Genomic DNA, 12127 nt, shown 5'->3' with positions numbered 1-12127 from the left:
CAGACAGTGTGACACGATAAACAGTGCGTTCAAAACAACTGGGGACTCTGGACAAATATGAGGTCAAATCAGTGATATTCAAGTACGACAGTTGAAGTTCTCGAAAGTGGTCCGAGATCCCCAGTTGGAAATTCGAGTTGGGATGACCGTTCAAAATGATTTTCCCTCGTCTGACCACATTTTTCCGAGTTCCCAGTTGTTTTGAACGCGGCAACAGTAGACTCTGTTCACTGGATGAACTGCTACAAATACATTACGTAAATGTTTCCACGACATGACAATGTAGGGTACAGGGCGTGATTTAAATCCATGCAAATTGAAAATAATCCAATATTTTAGATCTGATAGGCCAAAATGCGGATTCGGAACTCATTATTTTAATCTGACCCCGCCCTCTTTGCGTGCCCTCCGCCCCCCTCTGCACTACGGTCTGTAGTAGCCGTTGACGGCTCTTGTAGTGACGGATCAAGTTCTCCTGTAATATTTTTATTTTGTTTTGTGGAAAAAGAAAAAGGAGTACAAGTAAGCCGCTTTACACACGTCAATCTACAGTATCCCCTCTCTGGTTTTATAATATAAATACATTTGTAGTTTCAGCTAGCAAGCTAGGGTAAACGTTACTTTATAGCACCAGCGTGAGCAATAAGCTAGTGTAGTGAGCTAACGTGATTACATTATTCTGCCGTACAACCTCGAGACAAGTCGGGACAAGACCAGGTTAGTAGCTACATATTGTATTTCCTGATGTAAAAAAAAAAGCTAGTTATATTATAGTGGATATGTAACGATGGCAACCGCAATAGATGTGTGCTAATGAGGTAACCTTAGTTAGCTAGCTAATGTTAGCGTCGGCTAACAGTCACTCGCTAGCGAGAATAGTGTTGTTTAACAATCTGCTCAATTGCTGTCTGGTTTGGTTCTTAACAGGACGAGTTGTAAGGAAGATATATTGGAGATGGCGAGGTTACTATTTTCGATTCGATAGTTATACAATAATCTGGTTACACAACAGCCAATTGTGTTTTCACAACGTGGGTGAATGTTCAATGTTCGTATCGTCAACGCAAGTAACGTTAGCTAACTAGCTAGATTCATTGCTCACCGGTTTGTTCTAAAGATGGGCCTACCCGTACCGCCATTTTGTTTTGTTATCTTAATGAAATAATTTGCCAAATCGCCTAGTCCCTAGTATTTGGGCTTTATACGATCCTTATTATCTCATTAAATGTGAGTTATGATTGACGTATCCACTATGATTCCACGAGGAATGCAACTAAATTCATTTTACCAACTGGATATGCATTACGAAACATCGCAGCCCCCCACTTGAATATGGAGGCCGCATTAACTACCTGGCTAGCTGTTCACTGAGCTAACGTTGGCTACAGTGAATTATATGTGCTAACAACCGTTTTTGTTTAAGCGTATTCTTGGGATGTGTGTTTGTTTGACCATTGCCGTTGAGGGTACTGTGTTAGCGGTTATGATGCTGATGATGACAGGCTGTAGCTGGTCCTGAACTCCTTTCTGTGTTAAAGGCCCTTTCCTGGTGTATTGTAGCGATGGCTTCCATAGCTGCCTTGTTTAATCCCCTCACAACATGCAATTTGCCGGCCATCCCACGACCTAATTTTCTAATCTCATTGGGCTATTGAGGCACACGAGGTTCATTGCTGTTTGGTAGTTTTTGAGACAATAGTATGACTTTCAAGTATATTTAAATCATTAAGGCAATCTTCACTAAATACAATCGTGCATTGAAAACATTCTTGATTCATCATCTGGCATAGTTATTGATGGGTGCCTTCCTGTCTTTATTGTTGTAGTCTTTAAATGTGTCAAGTTATCTTGTAAATTGCTCTTGTGGTTTGCAGTGCACTATTGAATACCCATCTAACATGACACTGTTTATGCTGTGTACTTGCCATGGACCATAACTGTGTCAAGGCTTGTCACTGCTCCTTCTCTCTTGATATAACTACTAACTACATGAAATCACAGTATAGTGATGCTGCCCATTTTCTGGCAAGATTGTCAGAGCTCAACATTTCAGTTACAGCATAAACAGTTACTGTACACAAAAGTTTGGATACACCTACTCATTCCAGGGGTTTTTAAATGTTATTTTACTAGAATACTAGTGAAGACATCAACTATGAAATAACACATAACTGTCCTGGCATTCCATGCTCTACCACCTGAGCTACAGAGGACCTCCGATAAGCATATATTAATTTGATATTCCTCAACTCATTGTGCATCTTCCAATTTATCTCCATCTTGTTAAATGACATTGAGGGCAACATTTACCTCTAACAAGATGGCACTGCCTACAAGACTGAGATTGTTTTTGTAATGTTTGACAGAGTTTGTACTGAACTAAAATATAATCAATCGCAACATGTAAGGTGTTGGTCCCATGTTTTAATGAGGTAAAATAAAATACCCCAGAAATGTTACATCTCTCTCAAATTGTGTGCACAAAGTTGTTTACATCCATGTCATCCATGTTAGTGAGTATTTCTCCTTTGCCAAGATATTTCATCCACCTGACAGGTGTGGCATATCAAGAAACTGATTAAACGGTATGATCTTAACCCAGGGACACCTTGTGCTGGGGACAATAAAAGGCCTCTCAAAAATGTGCAGTTTTGTGACACAACACAATGCCACAGATGTCTCAAGTTTTGAGGGAGCATGCAATTGGCATGCTGACTGCAGGAATGCCCACCAGAGCTGTTGCCAGATCATTTGTTAATTTCTCAACCATAAGTTGTCTCAACATCATTTTAGTTAATTTTGTATTATGTCCAACCAGCCTCACAACTGCAGACCACGTTTATTCACGCCAGCCCTGGACCTCCACATCTGTCTAGTTCACCTGCGGGATCATCTGAGAAGTGGGTGGGGGGGTGCTGAGGAATATTTCTGTCTGTAATAAAGTCATTTTGTGTGGGGAAAAAAATATTCTGATAGGCTGGGCCTGGCTCCCCAGTGGGTGGGACTATGCCCCCCCCTTGCCCACCCATGGCTGCTCCTCATGAAAAATCTGTAGATTAGGGCCTAATTAATTTATTTCAATTGACTGATTTCCTTCTATGAACTCAGTAAAATATTTGGAAGGTTTGAGTGTTGCATATCTATTTTTGTTCAGTAAACATGCACATAACACCTCTCTAGCTGTCACCAAATCTTTGAATTGGACAATTGTCAACCCAGTGGATTGTATTGGTGAGCAGTAAAATTGGCTCAACCCTGGTGTTGCCATGGAGGCAACCCCTCTCAAGGTAAACCTAGTAGAACTGAACATCATTTATAATGCATCACCATGGCAACTGTGCCATGGATTGCATTATTCTCTCGGTACAGTATTTCCTGTGTTGATGTGTTCATGGCAATGTACTAGCTCTGCTCACACACACAGGTCTCTGTAATGCTACTGACCTGTCCTGAGCAAGGTCTTCTCCCTCCACACTACAAACTTTGTCACGCACACACTGCAAACCAAATACTGGATATCTGGACGTGTTTTGTTTAGATACCTGCATGAACTCAACACCACATTTACCTCCACGTTCTAGTGCTGCATCAAATGTCTCCATTTCTTTCTCTCTCTCCCAGTCTCAGGGCTCACCATACTCAATGAGCGGACAGCGCAATGTCAGAGCGCTCTGGGCAAACTGCAAAGGGGAAGGATGGCAAATCCAAGTATGCGTCTCTCAACCTGTTTGATACCTACAAAGGAAAGAGCCTTGAAGCACAAAAGCCTGTTGGTGAGTATTCTTGTTTCCGTTGTCCAAGTTTTCTGTGTGTGGATAGTGCAAAACCTCCCTTTTTAAAAGTCGAACAATGTCAGGTGTTGATGGGAGGTGTCCCGATCGGACCGTCATGTTCTGATCATAGTTTGATTGTTCTTGTTGATACATAATAATTTATATATAATAAACGGGTCATATTATGCGCTAATTTTATCAACATAAGATCTATGGGCCGACTTGGTTGTGCATGCACTGTGTTGTTGTGCATGCACTTGTTTTAGCACGTTGCATCAAATACATCCTTCACAAGAACTGGAGTTATTGTGTCCCCATTACATATGCATGCCTACATTATTTTTCCCACCTTTGATCACTTAAACTCAGTTATTGGTTTAAAAGAAAACAGATTCTTGAAGTGTGGCATTGTGTTGTGTGACAACTGCACATTTAAGAGTGGCATTTTATTGCCCCCAGCACACCCGTGTAATGATCATGCTGTTTAACCCTAAGGTCGATGTCCACGCCCCCTCTGAAATCAAACTTTCCTCCACATCCGCCTATGAAAAATTGTATGGCAGTATATATGGAGACAGTTTAGTGCCAAAAAATAAGGGGTTAAATACATCAACAACAAAAAAAGTTTCCTGATCTCTCATATGACAGACACTTCAAAACAAACTTCCTTTTGATTTGTTTTGGGACTTTTGTGATCTGTTGTTCCATGTAGTGAATCTGTTGTTCACTTGATTTGTGTGGGCTAATAGCAGGTGGGCCCCCTCAATTTTTTTTGTCAAATAATTGTTATATATATTTTTTTTATACTTCAACGGGTCTTAATTCTAAATCAAATAGCAAAATGATCCTTGGTATGACCTTGAAACAATTCCGTATACAGTGCATTCAGACCCCATTACTTTTTTCACATTTTGTTACGTTCCAGCCTTATTCTAAAATGGATTAGATAGTTTTTTTCCCCCCCTCATCAATCTACACACAATACCCTATAATGCGAAAGCAAAAACAGTTTCAGATTTCTTTTGCAACTAAAAAATAAATAAAATAGCTTAAACATCACATTTACGTAATTATTCATACCCATTACCCCGTACTTTGTTGAAGCACCTTTGGCAGTGATTATAGCCTCAAGACTTCTTGGGCATGATGCTACAAGCCAGGTTGGGTGCAGATCATTGGTGCACAGCTATTTTCAGGTCTCTCTGATTGGGTTCAAGTCCGGGTTCTGGCTGGGCCACACAATGCCATTCAGAGACTTGTCACAAAGCCATCTCTTGGCTGTGTGCTTAGGGTCGTTGTCCTGTTGGAAGGTGAACCTTCGCCCCCAGTCTAAGAACCTGCTCCAGAGCGCTCAGGACATCATTAAGGATCTCTCTGTACTTTGCTCCATTAATCTTTCTCTCAACCCTGACTACTCTCCCAGTCCCTGCCGGTGAAAAACATCCCCACAGCATGATGCAGCCACCACCATACTTCACCGTAGGGATGGTGCCATGTTTCCTCCAGACAGGATGCTTGGCATTCAGGCCAAAGAGTTCAATCTTGGTTTCATCAGACAATTGAATCTTGTTTCTCATGGTCCGTTAGTCCTTTAGGTGCCTTTTTGGTAAACTCCAAGCGGGGTGTTATGTGCCTCTTACTGACGAGTGGCTCCATCTGGCCATTCTACCATAAAGGCCTGATTGGTGGAGTGCTGCAGAGATGAGCGAACCTTCCAGAAGGACAACCATCTCCACAGAGGAACTCTGGCGCTCTGTCAGAGTGACCATTGGGTTTTTGGTCACCTCCCTGACCAAGGCCCTTGTCCCCCGATTGCTCAGTTTGGCCAGGCCTCCAGCTTGAGGAAGATTCTTGGTGGTTCAAAACGTCTTCCTTTTAAGAATGATGGAGGCCATTGTGTTCTTAGGACCTTCAATGCTGCAAACATTTTTTGGTACCATTCCCCAGATCTGTGCCCCAACAAAATCCTTTATCGGAGCTCTACGGACAATTCCTTAGACTTCATGGCTTGGTTTTTGCTCTGACATGCACTGTCAGCTATGGGAACTTATATAGACAGGTGTGTGCCTTTCCAAATCATGTACAATCAATTGAATTTACCTCAGGTAAACTCCAATGAAGTTGTAGAAACGTCTCAAGGATGATCAATGGAAACGTGATGCACATGAGCTCAATTTTCGAGTCTCTTAGCAAAAGGTCTAAATACTTATGTAAGGTATTTCTGTTCAAAATTTTGTTAATTCAATAATAAAAAACTAACAGCCAGTTTTTGCTTCCGTCATTACAAGGTATTATGTGTAGATTGAGGAAAATGTTGTATTTAGTCAATTTTATAATAAGGCTGTAATGTAACAAAATGTTGAAAAAGTCAAGGGGTTTGAATACTTATCGAATGCACTGTAGTTTCTTAGAACCTGTCTCCCGGCTTAGACGGGGCTTAGACTCTTATGGGTTAATCAGCTTCATGATATGCCACACCTGTCAGGTGGATGGATTATCTGGCAAAGGAGAAATGCTCACGAACAGGGATATAAACACATTTTTACACCAAATTTGAGAGAGAGAGCTTTTTGTGCTAATGAAAATGTAGGGGATTTTTTCCCCTTCAGCTCATGAAACATGGGACCAACCCTTTACATGTTGCGTTAATATTTTTGTTCAGTGTATGAGAAAATGACCCGTTCTATGCAGTGTTCTGTTATCTTCTTATGGCTTGAATCCCGCTAACAGGATCGATATGACAACAGCCAGTGAAAGTGCAGGGCGCCAAATTCAAACAACAGAAATCTCAGAATTAAAATTCCTTTAACATACAAGTATTTTACACCATTTTAAAGATAAACTTGTTGTTAATCTCACCACAGTGTCCGATTTCAAAAAGGCTTTACAGCAAAAGCACACCAAACAATTAGTCACAGAAAATATAGCCTTTTTTCCAGCCAAAGAGAGGGGTCACAAAAAGCAGAAATAGAGAAAATTAATCACTAACCTTTGATCTTCATCAGATGACACTCATAGGACTTCATGTTACACAATACATGTATGTTTTGTTCGATGAAGTTCATATTTATATCCAAAAATCTCAGTTTACATCGGCGCGTTATGGTCAGTAGTTCCAAAACATCCGGTGATTTTGCAGAGAGCCACATCAATTTACAGAAATACTCATAATAAACATTGATAAAAGATAAAACTATTATGCATGGAATTATAGATACACTTCTCCTTAATGCAACCGCTGTGTCAGATTTTTTTTAAACTTCACGGAAAAAGCACACCCTGCAATAATCTGAGTATAGCGCTCAGACAACAAAACAAGCCAAACTGATACCCGCCATGTTGTGTAGTCAACCGAAGTCAGAAATAGCATTATAAATATTCACTTACCTTTAATGATCTTCATCAGAATGCACTCCTAGGAATCCCAGTTCCATAATAAATGATAAAGTCCATCATTTATGTCCAAATACCTCCTTAGAGGGAGCTCGCTCACTCGGTCTTTTACTTAACTTGACTACGCATCTGTCTGCATTTCTTTAAAGTTTTTTTTTTGTGTGTTTGGTAAACAACTCCAAACTCATGAGGCGTGTGCAAGTCCAGGCGAAAGTTCAGACAAAAAGTTATATTACAGTTTGTAGAAACATGTCAAATGATGTATAGAATCAATCTTTAGGATGTTTTTAACATAAATCTTCAATAATGTTCCAACCGGAGAATTCCTTTGTTTTTAGAATTGCAATGGAACGTAGGTCGCTCTCACGTGAGCGCGCGTGATCAGCTCATACCACTCTGGCAGAGCCCTTACTCAAACAACTCTTATTCCCCCCCTTCACAGTAGAAGCCTCAAACAAGGTTCTAAAGACTGTTGCTATCTAGTGGAAGCCTTAGGAAGTACAATATGACCCCATAGACACTGTGTATTCGATAGGCACTGACTTGGAAAAACTACAAACCTCAGATTTCCCACTTCCTGGTTGGATTTATCTCTGGTTTTTGCCTGCCATATGAGTTCTGTTATACTCACATACATCGTTCAAACAGTTTTAGAAACTTCAGGGTGATTTCTATCCAAATCTACTAATAATATGCATATATTAGCAACTGGGCCTGAGTAGCAGGCAGTTTACTCTGGGCACCTTATTCATCCAAGCTACTCAATACTGCCCCCAGCCATAAGAAGTTATCTAGTGAACAGTGTTCAGTGTTCAGAGTAAAAGTGTGAATATCAGTGACCATTTCTTTGTGTAGCACATGCTCATAATGTTTAGAAAATGGGAACAAGCATAAGGGTATGGTATGCCACTGAATTTTTCCCTTTTGGTATTGCAATAGTACTCAGTATCGTGATACTTGGCCTGGTATTGGATCTTCAGTAAAATGTTGATATTGTGACAACACTGTGTTGTGCTATTTTTGTGAAACCAAATGAGACACTTCGCCTATAGCTGTGTCCTCAGCTGGAATCTGCTGCCTTTTGCACTGAAACATACCAAGCATTTAGGGTGTCATACATGACTCTTACTGTCAATGAAAGAGAGATCTACAATACATGGTGACAAGCCATATTAGCTGTCATCTAGGCCCCTGTATAAAGAATATCGATGGAATTGTTTTGGCTTGGTGCAGTCGATTGCGCTGATTGCAAAAAACGGTCTCTAGAATGATTTCAGCATTCGATTAGTCTGAGGAAAAGTTAACTGAATATTCACCTTTTCTTCACTGAAAAGCAACATTATGGAGGAATGGGAAGGGATTGACAAGCCTTGTATGAACTGTGGTCGCTGGGCGCAGGCCCCATGGTCTGGTGGTCTAGGCATATGCAAACTCAATTATAATGTAAAAAATGTTTTGTCATATTCCCCGGTGCAGTGAAATGTGGTGTTTTACATGATCAGCCATAGTAGTACTGCATCCCTGGATAAAATTAGAGTTTTACGTGCCTTACGTGCCTTGCTCAAGAGCTAGCGACCTTTTGGTTACTGGCCCACCGCTCTAACTACAATGCTACCTGTCACCTTACCAGGGCACTTAGAGCTGCCCCGGTCAACTATCAGGGCAGAAAGTTGACGAACTGACTTGTTGGAAAGGTTGCGTCATATGACGGTGCCACTTTGAAAGTCACTGAGCTCTTCAGCGAGGCCATTTTACTGGCATTGTTTGTCTATGGAGATTGCATAGTTGTGAAAGATTTTATACACCGGTCAGCAATGGGTGTGGCTGAAATAGCCGATTCCACTAATTTGAAGGGGTCTCAACATACTTTTTTGTATATACAGAGCATTCGAAACATATTTATATCCCTTTCCCCCTTTTCACATTTTGTTACGTTACAACCTTATTCTAAAACGGAGTAAAAAAAAACAACTCTTCAATCTACACACTACCCGATAATGATAAAGCGATAATAGGGTTTTAGACATTTTTTCAAATGTATTTAAAATAAGAAAACAAACACCTTATTTACATAAGAATTCAGACCTTTTGACAACGCAATGAGACTCAATTGAGCTCAGGTGCATCCTGTTTCCATTGATCATCCTTGAGATGTTTCTACAACTTGATTGGAGTCCACCTGTGGTAAATTAATTTGACATGATTTGGAAAGGCACACACCTGTCTATTTAAGGTCCCACTGTTGACAGTGCTTGTTAGAGCAAAAACCAGGCCATGGGGTCGAGGGAATTGTCCTTAGAGTTCTGAGACAGGATTGTGTCAAGGCACAGATCTAGAGAAGGGTACCAAAAAATGTCTGAAGGATTGAAGGTCCCCAAGAACACAGTGGCATCCATCATTCTTAAATGGAAGAAGTTTGGAACCACCAAAGCTGTGTTCGAATACTCATACAAACATACTGTTTACTCCATACTTAATGAGTATATACTTATACTATGTACTATTATTTCATTTTAGTATACTGTAAACGAACAGTATCCTTTCAGTTGTTATTTTACCTGAAATGCAAAAGGACCTCTACTCCGACAATTGATCCACACACAAAATGGTCAACTGAATCGTTTCTAGTCATCTCTCTTCCTTCCAGGCTTTTTCTTCTTGACTTTATAATGTGATTGGCAACTTTCATAAATTAGGTGCATTACCGCCACTGACCTCGTTCGTCTTTCAGTCACCCACGTGGGTACCTGCTTCTATAAACAAATGAGGAGATGCAGAGAGGCAGGAATTGCAGTGCAATCTGCATCAGAAATATTACTGACTTTTATTTTAGCCCTTGGCAACGCAGGTGCTCGCGAGCTGTGTGGGTGCAATAATTGAATAACATAGATTTCTACATTTATTTTGCAACACACGGCGAGCGGTGTAGTCGCTCTGTCAGACCATGAGAACCAAAATTCTCTGGTTTGATGAAACCCGAGTTTGAACTCTTTGGCCTGAATGCCAAGCATCACATCTGGAGGGAACCTGGCACCAACCCTACGGTGAAGCATGGTGGTGGATGCGTCATTCTGTGGGAATGTTTTCCAGGGACTGGGAGACTAGTCAGGATCGAGGGAAAGATAAACAGAGCAAAGTACCCAGAGATCCTTGATGAAAACCTTCTCCAGGGTGCTCAGGACCTCAGACTGGGCAATGGTTCAGCTTCCAACAGGACAACGACCCTAAGTACACAGCCAAGACAACGCAGGAGTGGCTTTGGGACAAGTCTCTGAATGTCCTTGAGTGGCCCAGCCAGAGCCGGGACTCGAACACTATCAAACATGTCTGGAGAGAGCTGAAAATAGCTCTGCAGGGTAGGTCCCTATCCAACCTGACAGATCTTGAAAACTCCCCAAAAACGGATGTGCCAAGCTTGTAGCGTCATACCCAAGAAGACTCGAGGCTATTAACACCGCCAAAGATGATTCAACCCAGAAATGGGTAAAGGGTCTGACTACTTATTTAAATGTGATTTTTCAGTATTTAAAAAATAAATACATTTGCTAATTGATATTCCGTAGACTCACTTTTTACATAAGGTGCTGTGTAAAATGGCTGCAGCCTTTCCATCATTGCTTGAGCACAATTTCTTTCTACTGGCCTCTTCTATACAGTTGAAGGCATTTTACGGATGGGCACGATTATTCAAAATATCCAAACATACGTTTGTGTATACTCTCCCAAGTAATAGAACACTATTATTTATGTGACATTGCTATATAGTCTACAAGGATGCACCATTACATTTGACATTTTCAATACAACTGTTTTATGAGAGGTTTTGTGAATGCGCCCCATTAAAGACTCACTGGTAGCCTACATGTGTAGCTTATTGTCAACGTCGGTCAATCAAAGCAGCGGTACAGTCAGAGGCTCCATGTGTAGCAAGTGAAATGGGACATTTTTTTAATCAATGCAATATGTAATTAAAGTTACAGAATTACGTTTGCTAAGTGAGGAGTAGGCTAGTGTTTCATATGAATAGAGTTGTTATAGACATTGGACGGGTGGTGCCACAAAATATCCTCAATCAGCCTTGCTACTTTAGCTAGCTAGCTAGCTGGCTAACATAGCTAGCTAGCTAGCTAGCATCTTCACAGCAGTTTGATGTAATCAAGACAAGAACTACCAGATGGTATGAGAGACAACCTATGGCAGCAACAAGTTTGTCATAAGTCTGTTTACTTTCTCTCTCCCTCCATGCCACAGGTGTAGACGATCACACTCGCCGGCCCCTGCTCCTCTCTCGCCCCTCCCCCACATTCTGCTGAAATAAGAGGAGCGCAGCTCACCGGCTCTCTCAAGCCAGCGCGAGCAAGTCTCTATTTGAAGTATCTCTCCAAAAAATGTCCCTTTAAAACATGTATTCCGACTATCCAGATATCCAGAAAAAAATATTGTGACATTATTTGTATACCGAAATCATTTCAAATGCCGTCCCTATTAATTATAACCCAGCATATGTCAACTCGTGTTGTAAAGCAGTTCTTACAGCATCTCTATCGAATTCCTACATATTGTGTCGGCGATCACCACTGTCGTTCTCATGTCCCCCTCTCCCCTCCATTTTATTCTTAGTGGTCTCAAGTTGCTTTGGTCTTTCTGCTAATGACCTCATCTCCCTCCTCTCTTCCTCCCCCTAATCAGTTCCCCCCCGCCATGGCCTTCAGTCTCTTGGTAAAGTTGCCTCTGCGCGGCGCATGCCACCCCCTGCCAGCCTGCCCAGTCTGAAGGCAGAGAACAAAGGCAACGATCCCAACGTCTCGCTCGTTCCAAAAGACGGCACAGGATGGGCAAGCAAGCAGGAACCAGCAGACCCAAAGAGGTGAGGAGGCCCCCCTGACATGAATATACTAAATCCTTGTCAGTGTTCGCTCTAATCTTCACTATGTTATCTGCAGTAAAAAAAAAAGGAAGAA

General features: G+C 41.3%; 1 protein-coding gene across 4 annotated transcripts in view; it reads left to right on the top strand.

Annotated features, from left to right (window-relative positions):
• The first annotated feature begins 412 nt into the window (after positions 1–412).
• The window catches only part of LOC112229948 (protein PRRC2A), a 38436-nt gene continuing 26721 nt past the window's right edge, over positions 413–12127 (top strand). For 2 of the 4 annotated variants that reach the window (XM_024396114.2, XM_024396115.2), the window contains exons 1-3: positions 422–717; positions 3622–3773; positions 11856–12033. In XM_024396114.2, the coding sequence (XP_024251882.2) occupies positions 3659–3773; positions 11856–12033 (293 nt within the window). In that variant the 5' untranslated portion in view covers positions 422–717; positions 3622–3658. Of the gene's footprint in view, positions 718–3621; positions 3774–11855; positions 12034–12127 lie in introns of all 4 variants that reach the window. The other 2 variants (XM_024396113.2, XM_024396112.2) reach the window with 2 other exon arrangements.

The sequence above is a fragment of the Oncorhynchus tshawytscha genome, linkage group LG31, assembly GCF_018296145.1.
Source record: "Oncorhynchus tshawytscha isolate Ot180627B linkage group LG31, Otsh_v2.0, whole genome shotgun sequence".
NCBI classification, from domain to species: Eukaryota; Metazoa; Chordata; class Actinopteri; order Salmoniformes; family Salmonidae; genus Oncorhynchus; species Oncorhynchus tshawytscha.
The sequence above is the reverse complement of the archived record's forward strand: the minus strand, read 5'-3'. Positions and strand labels throughout refer to the sequence as shown.